General features: G+C 57.0%; 1 protein-coding gene across 1 annotated transcript in view; it reads right to left on the bottom strand.

Annotated features, from left to right (window-relative positions):
- PEPD (peptidase D) overlaps positions 1-22,200 on the bottom strand; it is a 112,063-nt gene that overhangs the window by 81,383 nt on the left and 8,480 nt on the right. Inside the window, exons 2-6 of the mRNA XM_042969413.1 lie at positions 21,667-21,850; positions 19,562-19,689; positions 11,560-11,623; positions 5,681-5,728; positions 4,029-4,090 (exon numbers count right to left, since the gene is read on the bottom strand). Of these exons, the coding sequence (XP_042825347.1) occupies positions 4,029-4,090; positions 5,681-5,728; positions 11,560-11,623; positions 19,562-19,689; positions 21,667-21,850 (486 nt within the window). The remainder of the gene's footprint in view (positions 1-4,028; positions 4,091-5,680; positions 5,729-11,559; positions 11,624-19,561; positions 19,690-21,666; positions 21,851-22,200) is intronic.

Genomic DNA, 22,200 nt, shown 5'->3' with positions numbered 1-22,200 from the left:
AGCCCACACCTCACATTGATACACAAGTTAACAGTAACCACAATGCCAAGTCCCCATGCCACAGACCGGCATTTTGTTGCGATCATCAGGTTTTAATAAAGTCCCTCTATTTCCTGGGTTTAAAAATTCACATCTTTGAATATTAATACTCCTACATTAGCAACCCCCAAATTCAGCAATTTCATATTTAACTGCTTATTTAAATGGAATTCATTTGTAACCAATTGTCTTCAAATATGCAAGGCAATTTAAGTAAATGCCAGAAGATAAGAGATATGCTTATCCCGAATAACCAGCTGATGTGAAATATCGACCATATTTCTCTCTCAGACAATGGCATGACACTGAGCCCTCAGTAACTCACTGCCCTGGCCTAGGGCTCCTGGGCAGTCTGCCTACTTTGAAGGGAACTATTTCATGCCAAGAAGGCACCCCCATGGGCCACTTGGCCCCCACAGATCATCTTCTCCTCCATGGTCAGTCTCTCTCTTTCTCTCTCAGGAAAATCTGCTCTAAAATCTACCTCCTCAGATGCTAACAAAGATTTATCATGCCTGCCTCTGCTCCCAGGCTACAGGAACCAACCTCTCCAGGCAGCTGTGGGAGGGAGCCCACGGGGAGACCTCACATCCCCCCACTCCTGCACAACCAGCCTCTCCACCTCAGCTCTGGCTCACCCCAGCCACAGAACAGTCCTGGCCATGCCCTCCCCAGGACCTGGCAAGAAGTACCCGACCCCACTCTCCAGCCAGAGCCCATGGGGTGTCTGATCCTTCCACATCTTCTGTGGGACTTATCCCTGCACCAGTGTGGCCACACGTGGAGCCGTGGCCTGCACCAGAGCCCAAACTCAGCACAAAGCCCAGCAGACTCTCCGCACCTGTTCCCGTCATCCCAGAGAGAATAGACACACTTCTCAGTGACCCCAGGGGCTCCAGGCCATCAGGAGGCCCCGGTGCATGTCTACCCTTCCCACCTCACCCTTGTCTTCCTGTTCTCTACCATCACCACCACTGCGAGACCCGACACATTCCCCGACGTGGGTAGCAAGCGGCCTGACCCTGATCTGAGAAGGTTGGGACAGGTCTGAGGTCTCCCAGAACCAAACCCACAGCCCCACCAAGGTCACAGACCCAGAGGCAGCCAGCCCCCAGGAGCCATACTTGGAGAGAAGGTCGCAGGCCAACTGTCCACCTGGACCAGTGCCCAGGGGGTCTGGACTGGGTGGACATGTTGAGGCCACCATTCTACTATAAGCTCCTTCCTCCCCTCAGGCCAAGGGATAAAGATGGCCTGGGATGGCCCATCAGCATAAACCAAGAAGCGAAACCGGAACTTCTGCCACAGCAGGTCAATCAAAAATCCAAGATGCAAGGTGTTTCAGAGAAGTTCAAAAGGGTCAAAACCAAAACCTCCGGGAATAAGGTGCTTTATTATAACCGATGATAGAAGCTGATGGAAAGTAGGACAATAGCAAGATTCACCTTGCTTAGGAAACAGGCTATTATTAGCCCCAGCAAACAGCTGGAGACAAGGCAGGCAGGTGAACGTGGTGGCTGAGCCGCAGCAGCCCTCAAGGACAATGGCAGAAGTCAGGAGGAGGTAGAGTCAAGGCGCTGGCAGCCAGGATGGTGGGAGGCAGGGGTCTGAGCTGCACCCAGAGCCCAGGAATATAGACATGACTTTCTGTACGGAAGCCACTGGCGGGCAGCTGGAGGCAGAGACTGGGGCCCAAGGTCATACCCGTGGTGTGTGGGGTGGGGGCACCTACCACAGGCTCCTCCCCAACAGAACCCCTGAGGGTGGAGCTGCTCAAAGGGTGCCCCAGTGGGATGAGAGGCCCAGAGGGAAGGGAGGGTGTACCACGGGCAGGCCAGGGGACTCCAAGGCAGAGAGGCCCAGGGGAGGCCTCTCACCAGCAGTGCGTCAGCCAAGGCACACGGGTACAGAAGCCAATCCCTCAGCACCGGCATGCAGGAGCAGGCTCTCAGCCCGGTAGTGAGGGGCCTGGCAGTATCCCAGAGTCAGCCCCGCCTGGACTGGACTACAGATTAGAGAGGGCCCAGTCCAGTGCCTGGGGAGAACATGCAACATTAAGGCAGTCCTGGCTCTCCAAAAAACCTTCCAGATGCTGACCGGGTGGGGTGGGGGTCTGGCAGAGCAGAGGCTCCTCTGGGCTCTTGGCAGGGGCTAAGGAGTCCCAGGGAGCAAAAGGGGACAGAGGCTGAGGTCTGCCTACTGAAGGGAGGTCATGTTCACAGCAGGACTCCTCCTAGCAGGGGAGGGGAAAAGGTCTCGGCTTCCACTGCCCCCTGACTGTGATGTCCCTGGAATCTCCCCATGCCTCTTCTCTGGGAAAACTTGGGGAACAGCCAGCAGAGCTCTGCTCTCAGGGGCTACATCGTGAGCTGCCTCCCAGGACCCATACCTGACACAGCACCTGCCAGACCTGTTCCTGGGGTGCTAAGGAGGTTCTCGGCATCAGAAACTCTGGAGGGGGCAAAGAACCCACAGCTCACTGGTACTGGGAACCTTATAATCAGTGATCCTGAAGTCCACCTGGCTCACTACATAGATGGGGAACCAAGGCTCAGGAGGCAACGGGGGGCGGGGGGGTGCTTGATGGGGGTGTGCTTGTGAACAACTGTTTACTGAGCACCAGCTCCGTGCCAGGCTCTGGGGGAGCAGGATCCCATTTCACCCCCAGGGCAAGCCCAGGCAACACCACGCTACATGTGGGGGAGCTGAGGCTCAGAGGGCAAGCTCTGTTTAGGTCATAGCACCAGTCAGTGAGGTGATCACCAGGGCTCCCTGCTCCCACTCAGGGCCTTCCCCACCAGGCAGAGACCGATGAGAAGCTGGAGGGGCCAGCCCACGGGAACACAGACGTTGGTGTTGGTCAAGATGGGTGAGCAGGGCAGCGGCACGTCCACAGTGCTGGGGGACCGGGGGAGGCTGGGCCCAGGACAGGCCATGGTGGGCTGGGCCCCACACCTCCCCCTCCGGGGCCTGGGGAGAAACGGCAGCTCCACAGCCAGCATTTCAGAGAGCGAGCGCGTGGCGTGGCCGTTCTGAGGAAATTCCCAGGAGAACGCAGGGATTTGAGCAATGAGAAGCAAACCTGATACCCGCCCCCGTCCCATTGCTCTGATCATTGGGGGAGTGATACATATTTATGAGCTCATAATCCTTCCTAATCACCCCTATATCACACAGCCGCACAAACTCCCTGTGGCTCAGGCTCATACATAATTATAAGGCACTTCCTCTGTCACCGCCTCAGTCCACCAAAGGACGACAGGACGCGGTGGCAGTGGTGCAGAGTTAGGCTCCAGTGGGGGAGGAGCTAGGAATGGAGGCCCAGGAGCAAGGCTGGGAGCTGTCCACACTCAGCAGCCTGTAAGAACAGGTGCCTCCATTCAAGGGCTCCTCTGCTGCAGCCTGGAGCCCCACAGACGCCCCAGGGCCAGGCACGAGCGGGCCCAGGGACACAGCACAGCTAGCAGGCGGCACTCTCCAGGGGCCTTGGCGTGAAGGGGACAAGGAGGGCAAAGTGCTCTCTCCGGGCCCCACATCTGCCTTCCTGCCCGGAGAGGCCCAGGAGGGGAAGCAGGGATTGAAGACTCTTCCTGGAGCTAAATGGGGGAGTAAGGGCAGGTAAGGGGGTCCCTGAGACTGGGGCAGCAGGGGACTCAGTCTGGGAGAGGTTAGCAGCCAAGAATAAGAAGGGGCTGAGAAGAGCAAAGACCACAGAGCTCAGAGCAGGTGTCCAGAGGGAGAGCAGGCCCCCGCCTGTGTGTGCGCCCCAAGCCTGGGCAGGTCTGCACTTGCATTATGGAGCTCAACAGAGAAGAAGTTGAAGTGATTTTAGGCAGATTGTTTTCTAAACATTTCCTCAAAATGCCCAACTAACTCCTTAGCCTCTTCCTGTTCAAGTACTTTACATCTAGTTTGTAGACAGGGCAAGGCCTGCTGGTGAGATGTGAGGGGGGCAGGACGGAGACCATTCCGGGGGCCCCAGGACTCACCTGCTGATGCCCTCGAAGGAGGCCTCCCTGCAGACACTGCCGCTGTCGGTGTTGACACCACGCTGCAGAGACAGAGGGAGCGTTAAGGGTAGACTCGTCACACGGGGCCACGGCGCAGGTCCCCACAGCCTGCATGGGAGTGCCTGCCTCCTCCATCCAGCCTTAGGACTGGGGAAGAACCTAGAGCCCCCACCCCTGCCCGGCAAACATATCCATCCCTTCCTGCCTGTCAGGTAGCTCCCAGCCAACCTCCCCCTCCCCACAAAGGCAGGCAGTTCCTTTCTCTGCCGCAGCTTGAAAAAGGAGGAAGGGGCCACACAGTGTCCCCGGGGCACAGGAGCCTCCTCTATCAGATCACTTTGCCGAAACCAGCTCAGGCTGTGCAGGCACAGAAGGGGGCGACAGGACCAGGCTCCACCACCGATCTGCTCTCCCGGGCCGGCCTCATCTCCCTCACACACATACGTGTACACACGCTCCCCACTGACGGGGTCCAAACAGCACTGTCAGATCCAGCCCTCCCGAGATGCAGGTAGGACCCAACTCAGGCATGACGGGCCCTCCCCGGTGACATGAGGAAGCTGCACTACATCCCTCTTCTTTCTCTAGCTGTAAGGAGACTCCAGGTGGAAAGGACAGGAGACAGACCAAGGGACTCAGAGAAGAGTGTGCCATCCCCACAGAGACAAGGCCTTCTGACCCACCCTCTGCCCTCAGGAACCGCAGGCCGATGTTTAATAACGGCCCCCAGAGAAAACACACCGGACCGTCTCTGACCACAACCATCTCACGGAATCTTCCTTCTTGGCCATCAAAAGAGCAGAGCGGAACAAAGAGAACATGTGAAGGGCTCAAGTAAATAAATAAATAAGAAGAACCATTTCTGAAGAAGGATCGATTAACAAGGGAGAGAAAGGTCACTTTGGGAGGGAAGAAGGGTTGCACACTCTCCATATTCGAAACTCCCCAAGGTCAAAAAAGCGCAAGACAGCAGGCTTCTTCTCTGAGCCACTCCGCAGCCCCGGTGCCCCCACAGCCCTATTTAAGGCACCACAGGCCCATCGCACACCCCACCCAGCCCCAGGTGGCACCAGGGACCCACCACACACCCTGTCCCACGTGGTACTAAGGACCCACCATGCTCCCCACCCCACCCCACGTGGTACCAGGGGCCAGCCGTGCACCCCACCCCACCCCCAGGCTGTGGCAGGCCCTCGGTCATTCAGTGTACCCGATTCTAAATCTGATGCCACAAGCCCAGCACCCTCGTGGGCAGATGCCACAGGTGCGTCTTTAAAATCCTATTAACAATGGAGGAGACACAGGGCGGAAGCACATTGATATTCTACATCTATGGACTCCAGGAGCTCAGCCTGACACAAATACATTCTCCGGCTGGGTTTTATTTTAACCCTTAGAGTAGGTATCTCATCACAGCGGCATTCTGCCAGAACACTGCACATCCCAGGGACACGGGAGAATCGAGGTCGTGACCCTGGACACGTTCAGCTCCCCCGGATGAGAAGGTGTCGCTCTGTGTCACCGATGACCATTCCTCTAGGTTCTCAATCCTCCCCTATGCCTCTGCTGGGACAGGCAGCTCCCCGAAACCCTTCCCCGTGGTGTCCAGTCCCTGGATACCAGCCACTTACCAAAGTGAGGAGCACAGAGGGGCCTTGTGATGTTAGGACACTGGCAATCTGAAAGGTCAGAAAGAAAAATCCACTTTTGAGCAACCATGAAGACGTTTGATGGAGATGATACACCACCATTACTTAATCATGACGGCTCACATTTATGGAGCACAGTGTTAAAACGGGCAGTGACGTTGCTGTCCCCATCCTGCCGCTGAGGATGCCGAAGCTCACAGAGGCCAAGTGACTTCTGAAAGCCACACAGCTATCAACTGGCAGGGATTCAAACCCAAACATGGCACACATTCCCACATGCTGCCCTACCTCCAGGCCCACACACATCCCAGGCTCCAAACCGCCAGACCTGCCCACACTGCGAGGCCAGCACCTCTGTCCATCTGCCAGTCCCGCCTAAAAGACCTGTTCATAAGAGCTCTTAGGCACTGATCCCAACAGCCTCCTGTCCCCAGGGCAGACACTTTCCTCCCTGTCCCCTATTCATCTCCTAGACCCTGTCTACCCTCTGTCCCCCATCCTACATCCCTACTCTCCATCCCTGCTCCCCCTTGACCCATGCAGGCCTCTTGCCCCTGCATGTTGGTTGCTTTGCACCCTGACGCCATGAAGGAGCGTGTCCTGCAACCCCATCTCTCCATGCCTTTGCCTGGGCTCTTACCTCTGCCTGGCGCGCCTCCTCCCCACCCCATCAGTGCGTACTGAGAACCGAGGCCCTCTGGCCCCCCAAGACAGGCTCGCTCATTCTCTCCTCTTCTGCCCCATTCCTTCAGCAAAGCACCTACCACCCTGCATTAGCCATGACATCTGTACCCCAAGAACGCCAACCACCCCAGCGGGAGCGCTTTCTCCCTCTCCTGGCCCCCACTCCTCAGTCTGCCCTGCATCTTGGCTACTGTAGCTCCTACTGCATTTGAGCCACCCCCCCCCACCCTAAACTCCTTCACATCCCGACACAGGGCGAGAGTGAGGAAGATTTGTTTGTGTCTTAAACAGCCTTACTGAGCTACCACTGACATACTCTATAACGCACATATTTAAAGTGCACATTTTGATAAGTTTTGACATATGTATATATATACATGATTTTTTAATACTGAGAGGCTCCCAGAGAAAACCTGGAATATACTGAAAAGTATAAGAAGATAAAATACACCTACAATCCCATCCCCAGAGACTTTTTTTTACCTCTGCACATAAAAACAGAGATCCGTAATGACATTTGGATCATAAGGAGTTACACACTTCACTTATTTCCTGAGATTAAGTACTCTTCAGCCACGTGACTCCCACCAGTCACTACTGCCGGGGATAGTAAACAGCCAATGAGCCCCTGATCACGGCCTGCGCCAGTCCTTCAGACATCATCTCATTTCGCCACCCGTGAAGCTGGTGCTACAAATGTCCAGATTTCACATATGAGAAAGACTATGGGTTCGCTCGTTTGTTGAGGTTCACAGTTCAAAAAGAGCAAGCCTCGGAGCTGAACATATGGCTGCCTGGCCCTCTCTCAATAGATATGGCACACGATTTACTTACTCATTCCTCCACTGGACACTTAAGTAATTTCTAATGGTTAACCAGTATAAGTAATGCCTGATGAACATTCTTCTACACGTGTTTATTTCCTTACCGTAAATTCCTTTAAAAATGTATTTCCTTAAAAACAAAATTAGACCCAGTGAGACTGCTAGGTGAAACGCCATATACGCCATATACGTTGACCTTTCTGATGCCACTGGCCAGGTTACTCTCCACACGTGCACCAACCGTCTTCCCACCATGGTGCACAAGGCTCCCTCCCCACCCGGACCCTCCCCTCTGACTCGGAACCGCTCTGAACACTGAATCCCCCACCTCTGTGCTGCACAAACCAACGGCTTGGCTGAATCCCCGCCACTCCCGCAGGCCCTCCTGGAGGAGTGGGGGGCGGGGGGGGGGGGACTCATTAAAAGAACAAGAGCTGTGCATGTCAGGCCCCTGGGTGTGTTGTCACGTCGATGTGAAGGGTCTACATTCATCAGCACAGAATGATTCCGTCAATTACGGCAGCAGCACCGGAGAGCAAGCAGGCACTTGGGGATTGTATGTGCTACTGTCCTTGGGAGAGGGGAGCCACATAACGAATGTGTGATCTGACGGTTTTTCTCTCGGCAACGGCTCAGGACATGCCGGTTAGGAATAATGCAGAAAGCAGTCCTCTCGCACCGCCTGATGCGCAGGCGGGTCGAGCCCCGACACCGAGCAGGCTGGGCGTCTGCTACTTCTGGCAGGGCAGCGTCTTTCATCGATCACGGCTGCTTGAGCGGGCCCTGGTTACCTTTGCGGTTGCAAAACCTCCCCCAGCCTGGCAGCTCCACCCGCCCTTCCCCACGGACACCCATTAGCAGTACATTCTCATCAGCAGACCCTGATTCCAGGCCTGGCGATGAAGGAGACGGGACGTGCCTGTGTGTCGCCAGCTCAAAATGCAGCTCCAGCACATGGGACGGCACGGCTCTGTCAGCACAGGGCCTCATTTCCATGGAGCGGTGGTCACTGGGGACCCATCAGCTCTCACAAACCAGTGCCATTAAATGCCCTGACTTGCTTCGTACCACGGCCAGCATCGATTCCCCGGGCAGCCGGGCCTCTCTGGCAGGTCGAGGTAGATGGCACACACAGAATTTAGCAGGGCCTTGTGCACAGGGACCCTCCCCACCTTGGGGACAATCAGAGGCTTCCCGAGGACATCTCATGCGCCTTCATGCCCAGGGCCCCAACCAGGCCTGAAGGCTACTCTTCATGGGTGATGATCCAGAGAAAGGGGCAGGACAGTCCTTAAATGGTGCTGGTAAGAAAGCCTGCGCTGCTCTAGGGAGCTGGACCCTGCAAGCATCTGAATGTTTAAAAATGAACTCTTTTCCATGGCAGTCAAAAACAGGGGTGCAACTTGGTGGCTGGGAATGCATTTAAAAATATGAACTTGTTTCTAAAATTTAAGTCTCAGGAAAGATCACAAACCACATGGATTTGCAGGCACTCCTCCTGACAAAATGAAGTTTCCAGCAACTCTGGACCAGCAGTCCAGATGTAGCAGCCATCCCCACAGGGCCCCCCACACCCCTGCCCTCAGACCCCGCCATTCCCTGATGCCTCTCCACACCGAGGCCAAGAGGCAGGCAGCATCTGTCTCTATGCCACCACAATGGTATCTCTTTCATCCATCCTGCCCGCATCTGAGCCAGTGACCCTGGCACCTCCCAACATGTGCCCGGCACCACAAAGGAGAGCAAGCGCATGAAACGTGCCCTCCACCCTGCAGCTGCCCTCCCATGAGGAATGCCAGCCTCTGCACCGCACTTGAGTGAGATGTCTTGAAGCACTTGCCAAGGTTCTCCTGAGCACCCCGTTCTCAGGGAGGCACCATTTGCTCTACCTTCCCAATAATTCACATCAGGTCGTCTACGGGGATGAAAGGAACCAGGCAGCCACGTTTCCTATATCAGATGCCTGCATTTTATACATGACGTGAAGTGACCAGCCACGGCCTGGGGTGCGGGCCTTCCTGCCTTCTTTCAGAAAAGGCAAGTGAGCTGCTTCCCATCTGTGATTTGTCACAAATAACCAAGGCTGCCCAAAGCCAGTTGGGGCTCGGCACCATAGAAGTGGCCTGAGGAGTCCTTTCCTGATCCAAGGGGCTTCCTGTCACCTTCTATGATGGAGCAGGTCCCAAGCACCTCAAGGGCTCCCCAGCACAGGTGTCTTAATCCAGTAGTCTATATTGTCAGGCTCCATTTCGAGCCACAGAAAATCGAAGTCATTTGGGAGTCTAGGTCATCCCCTTTGTCTGACAGGGCAAATGCAGAAGTGGAGGGTCTCTGGGGTCCAAAGGTCCTGGGGTTGCCCCCTAACTCTGCTGCTTCCCCGGCTAAGGGCCCACAGTTAGGGCCTTTCACCTTGGCCTTGGCTTCCTCTGCAATGGGGCAGGGGCTGTGGCCTGCATGGGATAGGGCACAAGGGATGTTGCTGGAATCAGCAGGTGCCACCCCAGAGTGAAGCATTTGACCAGCTGTTAACAGTGAGCCTCGTGTCCAGTAAGAATCACAGTGGCAACAGTGATGAGAGTACTGATTAACGATGACAGCAGCGATGATGGGACACAGAAAAAGCTCCTGGACCTGAGATCCTGTCCTCTGAACTCCTCTGAAGACCTCATTTAATATTCTGCTTTGTACATACAGACTCAGAGTGAGCTGCCCTCTGGGGCTGTAATTCTACACTATCACTACCGGCTCTCCCGTCCCGCCACTCCAGACTCTGTTTCACTGCATTTGGAGGCCAGTTCTACTCTTCTCCCCCAGATCACAGTACAAACGGAGTTGAGTTTCCCCCAGCCATAAAAGCAAAAATGTCAGAATGCAGCTGGGGAGGCTGCAGTGAAGAGATGCTCTGACTTGGTGAGTCCCAGGCTGCCCCCTCCAAATTTCTGGAAAGGTCAAGGTCCCCAAGGACGATAATGTTAAAATGCAGTTTATAGAGGCAGGAAGGATGCACTTGCCAAGGAGAGGGTCAGGAACAAAATCGGAACGAAGGATGAGCGGGTCCCTCGCTCCCTGGTACTTAGAGATGCAAGGTAAGTAGCAAATGACCTCATTAGGAGCACGTGAGTAAATGTTCAGGCTATTTGAGATCCTATACCCAAAGAAATCAATAACAACAGGTCACAAGTGTATTAACCGACTCTTTAGATGCTATGAGTTGCCCCCCAGTAACTCAGTATTGAAATCCAAGGACAAAAAGAAAGATCAAAAGCCACCCTCTCTCCACAACCCAACCAGGCAGAAGGTGCTGCAGAAAACAGGTGCCCGTGGCCCTGGGCGCATGGGTGCAAGCCGCGCTCCTTGACCAAGGCCCCCCTGACCAGGCACCGAGGGCCACAGTCACCCTCTGCTCCAGACCGTGTCCTGGCTACGGAGTTCATCCCTGGGTCCCAGCAAGCTCTGATGCCCACACACCCCTGGGACATTTACTCAAGCTGGCTGGCTGGCTCCTCTGCTGCTTCCACAATGACCCCCAGCACTTAATGTAGGTCCACGTGCCACCTTGGTCTGGGGAAATTGGCATGCGAGGGCCCCATCCCGCCAATCCTGCCAGGCTGGAGCAGCAGTGCCTGACCTGGAGCAGCAGGCACTGACGTGCTTGGGGCACGGGGCCTGTAATACAGGCCTCCCTGTGTACCTGGCAGTGGCTGCAGTTGGAGGCCTCGGTCCCCCAAGGAGACCATGGGGGCGCACGGCTGCGCGCTCACCTCTGCCCCAGTCCTGCTCCATCAGCAGTGAAAGTCAGGGGCAGCCCCTTGTGACTATCTGGATTCGGGACAGATGCAGAGTCCCAGAAGGACAGTCATTCACCTACCCAGGCCACATGACACCCCCGGGCACCCACGTTGGGAAGTAGATTAAATCCGGGGGCCTCCAACTGCACCCCACCCACGGGCCTCTCAAAGTCTGGGGTTTTTCTGACAGCAGCATCTGCAGCCGGCAATGGTCTATGGGGGAGCACCTCCCCACACGTGAAGGCCCGGGCTGAGCCCGAGGGGCGCTTAGATCAGACCTCCCAGAGCTGTCCTCCCACTGGGAAGCTCAGCAGCCACAACCCAGGTACAGAGGCCTCCAGCTGCCGAGTCAGGGCACCGCCCAGGCACCTCCCCTTCAGGGAGGTCTGAGGTACACACTTCCCATCTGCTCTCTGCAAACGTGGGCACTGCCGAGGTGGCTGGGAGCCGGGCGGTGGCATCCCACAACACACAGCCAGGCTATGGCAGCGAGAGGAAGGGGATGCCGGAACGGAGGGGTGACGGAAGCCCTGACCTGCACAGAGAGGAGCCGGCTGCTACTGACCTCGTCTGCATACTGGACGTCATCCACAGCATACTTCTCCTTGAAGTACTCCTTGGAGTGGATCCTCAAAGGGAAGCACAAAGAACACCAGGGTCAGGGTTTGGCCACACTCGGCACGGGCTGCCTTCCCGCTCTCAAGCCCAGACCATAAAGCCCCAGGGCCCATTCCCGCCCCGACACAGAGCAGGCACAGACTCGGATGACAAGGGGCACTGGGCCACAGATTTAATGCTGAACCGTCTGCCTCTCCTGACCTCCCCAGCTGACCTCCACTCGTCCTTGGAGCCCGTGACCCTGGCCACCCGCAGCAAGCATCTGCAGACCAAACTTCACCCTCCACCACCAGCAACAGCCCACCAGGCAGCCAGCCAGTATACCCTTTGGGGCATGAAATAAGCTGCCTCCCAGGAGCTGCCCCCCATGGAGCCTCTTTAAAGGAAAGTTTTAAAATTAACATTTTAAAGAAGTCAATATCAGTATTACTCATTGTGATGAGAACATTCAAGCTTACTCATCATCTCTGAAAAATCAGCCATGAGAAGACAGACAAAGGAAGGAGGAGGTTGGGCCATCTCCCGGAGGGCTCCCAGTCATGGTCATGGTCACAGTCAATGGTCCAGCCAGCACCCTCCCCATCCCCCCGCCTCCCGGCAGGTGGGTGAGTTGATGTCACTGCTGGTGACAGAACTCACATGAAGTGGAGCACTAGCCACACGAGGGGAGGGTGTCACAAGCCAAGTCTATTGACGCACACACGCCATCCTGCGCCATCCCACGCCTGGGCACCACATCAGCACAGGGGATATACCCCCCAGGCTGCCTGTGATCACATGGTATTCTAGTCATCGAGCGTTAGATCCGAAAGCGGCCTCGGGAGAAAACAGCAGATGGTTTTCAGACTGTGCTTCCTGGACTCGCAAGGGTGAGCAGATGACAGGGGGGTGAGGGTGCCAAGGGCAGCGTGCCTGGGGACGCCCAGAGGGGGCAGAGGAGGGAGCACACTTCCAGACTTGGAGATGACCACCTCCAAGAGCAAGCTCCATGTGCCTTTAAGAAAGACATCAGTGACCAGGGTCACTGCCCGGGAAATGGAAGCCCACTACCCTCCCTGAGCCCTGCACGGCTTCCCTCTCCACTCAAGCATGCGCCAGACAGATCATGGCCAGGAAGCAGAGATCATGGACCTGGGGGGCAGATGGGTGGGCCTCAGGGATCAGCAAGGAGCTCACAGCCACACACGGCGAGCAGGGCTGAAGAGATGACAGTCTCACTGCAGCGAGCTGCTCGGTGCCCCAGAACGCTCTTTGCTTTATCTCTCTTTTGGCTTCTCTGAAGTAGGCACTGGGTGTCAAGCTCTTGCTGTTAATTAAATTTGCACAATCCAGTCACATTAGCTTCCACGCCTGAGTCAGGACTCAAACGTCAAATGGCCAAAGTCTGGCACCACCAGCAGTACCACCTGAAGGAGCTACGGGGCAGGAACAGATGACAGGCACCTGGATGCGGGAGGCCCCGGTTCTCCGCTTACGGCGGACAGCTCACTGACCCTCGGCTACTAAGCGGTGACACCCTCAGCCATGCGCAAAAGCACATGCCAGAAGGGAGCGGTGGGGCCATCAGTGTCATCACCACGTCCACCCTCGACCGCACCAGCTTCGGTCTCAGCTCCAGGACGGATGCCCTGCATCCTCGGCAGGTCCCCAGTCCACCTCTGGTCCCCAGCCACTTCATCGCTTGCAGCGGTGGCAGGCACCCAACGCCAACTGCCAGCAGATTTGGGAAGTGCAAAGGACCTGCTTTCAGGGGATGCTCCCTACAGGTGGGCATCTCAGCCACTACCCCAGGGAATGTGTGCCTGCCTGCCTGCCTGCCCTGCCTGGGAGTCTCGGTGGTCAGGCTTCAGCACAGACCTAGACTGGAGACCTGAGAACATCTCCACACACTCAGCCTGAGGTCAAGGTCTTCGCGATACGGAACCAGGGGAGATGGGAGGAGGAGGCGTAATGGCGAGGCAAACACGAGGTAGCTGTGACCTATGGGTGGCCCCAGGGCTGTGCGCTCACCTGTCCACCCCTCGCCTACCAGCCATAAGCCGCTCCACTTGCCGCAGGGGCCGAGGAGCAGCCAGGGCCAGCCAGCCCACACGAGAGCCTGCTGCCGCCACCCTGATTATCCGGGAGGAAGGCAGGGCAGGAGTCAGTCCCATCACGTGCCCCTTGCCCTCCTCAAAGAAGTCGAATGACACAGTCCTGAGCACCCACTGGGCCTCAAGGGTCAAAACCACTGACTAGCCACAGGCCTGGTTCATAATAGGAACGATCACCTCACAGATACAATGTGAAAAACATCTTTTCTGGCACTTCGCCTGCCTTTCTTTCCTAAAGGGCACAGATAATTAAGTTTGAATACTACTTGTTTTTCATGTTTTGAGGCTAATTATAGTAAAAATAATTTAAATGTCACCCTAAGGGAGACGTGTGCCAGGCCACCGCATCAAGCCAGCCACCAGAGACTCAGCCGTGATGACTTGGTGGGGTCGACCAGGGAAGGAGCGGCTGCTCCAAGAGCCCCGCTGGACAGGCAAGAGAGGTCAGCGGGCAGCTACAGGACCCGCTGGGGGCCAGGCTGGCGGCAGCCACAAGGAGGGCCTGCACTCTGCCCTGTCTGGGGTTCGGGGTCCAGCGGGGCAGCTCATGCCAGATCCCAGCACATGGCAGATCCAGAAAAAAACCACTGGACCAGGGGAGAGTGGGTCAGCAGAGAAGCTGACCTCACCCTAGAAACTGTCCCTTCAAAGGGAAGGGACGGCTTTGGCAGGAGAGAAGAGAGAGCGCCCCACTCAAAGCGGTTTGTGACTTCACCACCAGCAGCCGGGGCCAGCATGAGTTAGAGGTGGCCTTTCCCAGAACTCAAGGTCAGGGTTGACACTGAGAGTACCCACGCCCCGTGCAGGGCCTCCTGTGGGAAGGAGACATTAAGTGAATGCCTGTGGTGTAGACACAATGGAACCCTTCAGAATATGAAATTTCCAAGCACAGGTCTTGCCAGCTAGCTGCCCACCTGTGTGCGGTTAATGAATAAATAACAGGACCAAATTACAGCAGTCACCATCAATTTTAGCGGCCAGAGTCTGCCTTCAGCCACACGCAACGCCGCTGCCTCTCATCCTGCTCACAGCACAGCGCTGGCACTCGCTCCCGACGTGGGTCGGCAACCACTGCAACATTCCAGTGGCTCGTCAGAGAACAGGTCTCTCCAAAGCAGTGCAGGTTCCTGATCCTGGGGATCACAGCCGTGAGGCGGTGCTGGGCATCGGGGGAGCCAGGGCTCCGGAGGTGATCAAAAGGAGGCCCGTGATCAGCAGAGCCAGAGCCCCGGGAAAGGTGCCCAAGGGTTCTGGCAAATGCTTAGCCAGGCCTCGGGCTGCCTGAGATCAGGCTCCCCCCACCCCGGACCGCCTGGGGTAAGAGCCAAAGGGGCTTCCTCAGCCTCCTCGGGAAGGCCTGCACCTCCGTCAGTGCCCCTCCCTGAAGACAGAGGGAGGGACAGGGTGAGGCCACCAGGTGGGCTGAGGCGGCCTCAGTCCTCCTGACCCAGGTGTGTGTACAGGGTGCGGAACGGTAGCTGTGAGAAACCGCTCACAACATACACAACCCGCAATATGCACACATACCACATCACACCCTACCACACGCCCCCGCACACCCCATCCCACACGTGCACATACACACCGCATACCGCATACACCCAAACCACACCCACCCACAACCACTCCCCTGGCACCCACACACACATCACAGCACAAGCACATCAGCTCCCATGCCAGAAAGAGCAGGGCTCAGGCCCTGAGGCCCTGAGCCCGGGGGGAAACTCCCCCTCACCACTCCTGGGCAGGGCCCTCAGTAGGATAAGCACCCTCCTCCCTGCAAACCCCACACCAGGCCCACTGTCTCCCATACCAAGCCACAGTCTCAGCCAGGAGACAACAGGAGCAGAACACGGTCAAGCTGCAAAGGTTCTAGTAGGGCCCCCCAGACCCCGCAGGCCCAAAGTCACTCACCCTCTCTGGGCGCTGAGGCTGCCCGGTATTGAGTTACGGAGACAATTTTAGAGGACCCCAGACACCCCGGCAGCCAAAGCTGCCATCAGCTAAGCCTGATTCTGACAAGACATGATGGGAAACACTCTCACGTCCAAAGGCCCCGGACTTTTGTCAGCAAAGATTCCAAATGAAAACAAATGAGAAGCTACCCTACCCCTGTACCCAAAAAGACCCAGGGTGAGGAACAGGCCGGGCAGCAGGCCTCGTTGTCTGCTGCCCTGACAACGGGACAGGCCCTCTGTGCAGGAAGCGGCAGATCCGCAGATGGGGGTGTTGTTTCCCTGGACGACTGTGGATTGCAGGATCTGCCAGATGGATTTTCAAAAGCCATCAGAGACTGAAAAGGAAGCTGAGGAGCTGAAGGTCAAATGTTCAGGCTGGTGGGTTTTGATTGCAAAGGCCAGGTAATCCCACAGCCTCGCTCCTGAGCCCTATTGATTATGAGTGTCTGGAAACAGCCACATGCAATCAGATCTGGCCATTCCCCAGCTCCAGCCCCCAACAACCAACTCATTTACCACTGCCCCACTATAACTGAGTCTTCTCTCCCAAAGGCTGGGGACATGGGGACCGGGAAAGGGGCACGCCAGAACAGAGGAAGGGAAAGGCCTGCCCAGGTGGCCACAGTGGGGAGCCAGGTCTGTAGGAAACCAGGGTCTAGCTCTCTGCTGTGGAGCCAGAAGGCCCCTGGGGACCAACCTGCTCATTCCGGCCCACCCAGCATGGAGCCTTTCCAACTGGGAGACCCACACTGCAGACCCATTTCTATACTCAAAGGCCGCACAAGCAGCTGTGTCTGCACCAGACAATCAGCTGGCTTGGCAAAGCAGGGACAGACTGAAGGAGAACTTTTAACAGTGGTCCTGAAAGTCAGCCATGACCAAAGCACAGAATATTATTCCTGTATTATTGAAGATTATGCTTCAGAATAGCCAACTGCTAACAGCTGTTCCCTGACCAATCAGGTCCCGGGTTTTAAACCCTCCAGTCAAGTGCCATGTGGCTCCCCAGATGGTGGCTGTGAGGAAACATAGTGAGATTTGCTCAGATTTTCCCACTGGATGGTAGAGTCCCTAAGGCAGGGACAGGCCTTTCCTCCCACTGCCCCAAAAGACGTCCACCCTCCAGGACAGGCACTCCCCAATTTCACACAAGAGTCAGCCCTACATAAAAAGCACGCAGACAGAAGAGAAAATGCACTCAGAGGCTCCCTACATTTCCAGACAGAAACTCCAGTGAGGCCCTGCTCACAACCTCCCCTAGCCCCCCCACCCAGGCCCACATCTCCGACTGCAGGACCGGCACTCCTGGAGCCAGTAGGGAGCCACAGGGAGGATCACAGATAGCCAGCTCATAACCCCGGGTGCTGGAGAGGGGCCCTGGCTCTTTGTGGGGTATGCCACTGGCAGCTAAGTGACCGCCTAGAGTGCAGGAAGGGTCTGGAAGGAATCCTCTTACCAAGACCAGACCTACACTCTCACCAGGAACCTTCTCACCACAGCTGAACCAGTCACCACGGTTTTGTAGCAAACCATACTGACACTCTTCACTTTCATGGACCCTGAAGGTCTGGGCTTGCGACAGAGCCCAGAGTGGACAGCTTGTCTCTGCTCCACAAGGTCTGGGACCTCAGCAGCAGGACCCAAGGGCTGGGACTTGGGAGTCACCTGTTCTGATGGGTGGTCTGGCTGTCAGCTGGGCCTCCGCTCCTCTCCATGAGGTCCCTCCTACATGGGCCCCCTCACGGCATGGCAGCCGGGTTCAAGGGCCAGTGTCCCTGAGCAGAACCACAGTGCACTTTATCGTCTGTCTACAAGATGACCCTGCCACACTCACACATCGAGGCAGTCACCAGGTCCTGATCCGAGTCAAGCAGGAGGGGACAGATTCCACCTCTGCATAGGGAATGGCCACAAATATTGCTGTGGTCATTTTTGGACATTACAAGCTGCCTGTCCCTGCCATCTACCACCTCACTTCAGTGTCACAAACATAACCGTCCCCACAGTGACCATCACTCTGACGACTGGTGGTCAGCCTTGACCATCACTCAGCCCTGGTGGTGCCTCACGGACAGTACTGTCACTGTTCCCCAGATAAGGAATCAGAGGCCCCAACAGTGGCGAGACCTGCTCCACAAAGGGGCCGTGCTGAGCCGTCCGGCAAGCTTCCAGCAAGACGGGCCCACAGGACCTGCACAGGCCACACTACCACACTGCTGTTTCCTTTCAAAGCAGGGCAGTTGTACGGATTCAACCAGGAATTTGATGAAGACTGACTATAAAGGCTACAACAAGATGGAGAGGTGGAACCCACCCTCCCAGGAATACCCATGTCTCCAGGCCGGATATGCTGATCTAACAGGAGGAGGCGTCCAGGAAGAATAGACTGAGGAAGGCCTGCCCCAGGCCAAACCCGAGGCCAGTTTCTCTGCAGGTACAAGACACCGTGGCAAGGCAGGCAGGGAGGTCCAGAGGACAGAGCAGACATCTGCCTCTGTACTCCCCCACACACCCCCACCCAGGCCTGGGCGGTGTAGAGCCTCTGGGGGCTCTCACTGGGCCTGGCTCACCTTGACTAAGGTGCCGCCCCACCCCTCTGGGAAGAAGACAGTACAACCTTCCGTGTCCACCCTGACCCGGGTATGGAGGCCAGTGGGAACCTGCTCGTTACAGCAGGGACACATTTACGCCATCTGCCCTGAGGCCTCTGAGAGGGCCAGAACCTACGTGGCTGTTCAGTCACGCACTCCAGAGGCCAAGTGGATCAGGCATGGCCACTTCCCACCCCCTCCCCCAGAGGCAAGCAGGAGAATGTCCTCCAGGGAAGCACAGCCCACTTCTCTTCTGCCGTGAGTGCTGCCTAAAGCTGTCTCTACGGCAAAGCTGAAGGCCTGGGGCCAGGAAGCCCCAAAGGAGAAACGTTACCAACCTGTGAGCCTGGATCCCTTGCCCCAAGATGACAGAAGAGGGATCTCTCAGGCCAACCAAAGAAGCTATGGAGTCTGCACTGAAGGGCCGGTGGGGAAGGGTGCTGCATGAGGCACAGGAGGCCCTGTCCTGGGGTCTGCACAGAGCAGCTCCCTGTAGCAGCCACAGGCCCGCCAGCCCACCTGGTAATGAGTGATCGAGGACACTAGGCAGCGAGGGCTGCAATTCAGACATTTGCCCAGAATGACCACCCTCCAGGCAGGAACGACATGCTGAAGGTGATGAGCATTTTCCGGGATCCCCTGAGCACCTCAAGCACCCACGGTGAAGTACAGCGTCTGACTCAGCACCTCTGTGCAGGCAGGATGGCTCCCAAGGTGGGTGGACATGGCCAAGGGCCCTGGAGCTGGTAGAGGCCGTGGATGATGGGGAGGAGGCCTCTGAGCACAGCCCAGCCCTGGTCCCACACTCTTCACACAGCACAAGCCTAGAGCCACTGACCTGTCTCACGGGTGAGCCAACTGAGGCAGGGCCTCCATCTGAGCCAGAGACGGGCACACGACAGGCATCCCGCAATGCCACATTAGCGATGGGCCTCAGAGAATGGTCCCAGGCTGCCCTCTCTGACCCGGGCCAACCCCCATGACACCCAAGGTGGGGCCGCCTCCCACTGATGCCATGCGGGAGTGATGGTTCACTGGGGCCACAGCCTCTGACATTTTAACAAAGCTGAGAATCCAGAATTTCAAGATTAATAAATAGTACCTCCAAACAAACATGACCACAGTCTGTGGCTCTGACACCCCTTCCCAACCAAGGCCGCAGGCTCTGGCCCTGAGCAGTCAATGGGCCTGACCACTGAACCCCGCCCCCCATCCCCGGCTACTCTTTCCCTCCTTGTCACCACAGGCCAGACCCTTCCCCCTGCCCCAACCCCAGCGGTGGTCAGCAGGCCCAGACTGCTCCTTACTTTCCCATCCAGGTGGCATAGCTGGCAGGAAGCCTGGGCACAAATAGGGTTGACTTCCCGGTGCCGACATCAATTGTGCCGTAGCAGCCTGGATCCGTGACGCCAAACGCCCAGTGAAAGAAGGACTCCTGTGATGAGAACAAGGACCCTGGTTACCCGGTCAGCAGGACAAAAACATGAGGCACAGGGAGAGGTGTGAGGTGTCGGAGTGAGCACCGAGCACCCTGGAAAGTCAGCTCAGGGCCCCCCAGCCCCACACAGTTGTCCATCTATCCACTCTGCCCGCTGACAGCTGCGGGCTGTCTCCCACTTCCGGGATTTGGCATGGAGCAGCCCGGCTGGCTCCTCCCACCCTGCTTTCAGCTTTCTCTGATGATGCACATTTCACGACATGCCCCAGCCCCACCTGCACCCCTTCCCGGCAACACCCTCATGCCCCCCCGCAGGGCACCCTAGGGCACGCCAGGACACGGGTGCCCATGAGCACCACGGGTCCGGCTCAGCCCTGCCCGCGCCTCTCTGCTGCCCCCATGCCCGAAGGTGGGCAAGATGCCACTCTGACTTAGACACCTAGGCCAGACATCTGCACGGAAAGGAGTCCTCCATTTAGGACTTCTTACTTCCTTCTCCCACCCCCGGGGCAGCTGATGACTTCAGTGTTTAGCAATAAACATTGAGCTAAAATAATGTTCGAAAGGTATGAAGTGGAGGAGGATCTCTGCTAAAATTAACCTTGCATAACAGCAGTCAGGGAGCCAAAGGCTGAATTTAGGAGATCGATTTTTAAACCACAAAATACGTAAACCTCAGGAAGCATCAAGACTAGGCAGAAAAGCCTTACTGAGACCTCCACGTCTCTAGCAACCAGGGGACTGCAGGCTTGCAGCTGCAAGAACAATGTGGCATGGGGAAATGTGCAGCGGGAGCCACTTGCGGCATAAAAACACCACAATGGCTCTCAGCAGCCGACAGCCCATCTGCGTCCTGTGCAGGGGACACAGCCCAGCTGGGGAGGCCACCACTTGCCGCGCCTCCACACTCAGGTCCCCTTCACATTTCCCTGACTCCTCCTGGCCTGGATGCTGGACAGCCATGTCCCCAGGGAGGTTCCGGAGTTCCCAGGGTGCCAGGCCCCAGATCTGCAAGTGGCAGGGAGGAGAAGAGAGCCCTATACTTGGGAGTCCAGAGATGCGACTCTAATTAGTCCCAGCTCCCCCCCCTGGCAAGTCATTTCCTCTCGGAGCCTCGGTTGCATCATCTATAGAGTGAGTGCGATGCTAAGATCGATGAGTGGGGCTGGCTCAGGGCGTCTCCGGCTTTCCGGGTGAGCCTCTCTGCTCAGTGCCTTTGCTCCTGTTCCTGGGAACTGAGTGATGCCAGCGATTCCCAGCCAAGGCCGCCACATCCAGACTGCAGCTAAGCTACCCCTACTACCCTCCCCTGCACAGGGTTCCAGATCCTTAAGGAGTCCCTAGTCTACTTCCCAGGTCAGGAAACTGAAGCCCGGTGAGGGTCAGTGAGTCAGCAATGGCCAAACCATGATGAATGTCTGGGCCTCCTACTCCTGCTCAGCACCCTGTTCACACGCCCCCTCCCGGACGTCTGCAGCCCCCTGCAGCCCCCGTCTTCCCTAGCACAGGAAGAATCTGGCCCCAGGAAGTCAGACCTCCCCATCTGCACCTCTGCCCAGCCCACCCTCTTACCACCCACTCCTGTGGACACTACCCTCCTCCCCAGCCTGGAACACCCACACCCAACTGCACTTGTCAGAATTCACCCTGGCCTTCAAGGGCCCACACCGAATACTGCCTATTCCGTGAGGCCTTCTTGCCTACTTGCTCCCCCAAGAATGTCATCGTTCTGTATTCTGACCTAAGAGCTGAGACTGGCTGGCATCAGCTCTGCCTACAGCCACAGCTAGGAGGGATCTGCCCCTCCAGACTATTGGGTATGGGCTTCCTGGGTGCCCACGCCTCGACCTGCCCTCAGAGAGCCTCTGCAGGGTCCCCTTGGGGGTAAAGCTGCCCAGGGCCTACCAGGCCCGATGGTGGAGGAGGGCGGGCAGCCCACAGAAGGCCGGGTGCACGCTTACAGGGCGGGCTCACCTGGCGGAAGAGGACCCCGGTGTCGGTGCAGTAGCGCTGTGTCTCCTCCCCGCCCTGCAGCAGCACCACAGAGCCCGCCTGCACAGCCGGGTTCTTCCGCAGCCGCTCACACAGGCGCCGCCTGTTCAGGGCAAAGAGTGCCAACGGCACCTTCAAGGTTTCATTCCCCAGCCAAAACGAAGGTCTGCAAGACACGAACACACATTGCCACATAGGCTCTGTTAGCGCCACCAAGCACATCCGCCACCCGTGGCCTCAGGTGACTGGAGGGCCGAGCCTGCTGTGGGACCCCCATTAGCATGGGGCAAGCTGGTCTAACCTCAATCTGCCTGACCTAGAGACAGCCCCTCGCTGGGCTGCCGAAGACTACAGGGCCCCCTCGGCCGCACCCTCCCCTGCTGTCCCCGAGCGCCAGGCCCCGAGATCAGATGAGGGAAAACTGCATCTGTTTAACCAGCTGGCAGGTGAGGCCCATGGAGGGAAGCCTACAATGGCTTGGAGACGCACTCGACTTCTGCCCTCAAGGATCCTACT

The sequence above is a fragment of the Panthera tigris genome, chromosome E2 (assembly GCF_018350195.1).
Source record: "Panthera tigris isolate Pti1 chromosome E2, P.tigris_Pti1_mat1.1, whole genome shotgun sequence".
NCBI lineage: Eukaryota > Metazoa > Chordata > Mammalia > Carnivora > Felidae > Panthera > Panthera tigris.
The sequence above is the reverse complement of the archived record's forward strand: the minus strand, read 5'-3'. Positions and strand labels throughout refer to the sequence as shown.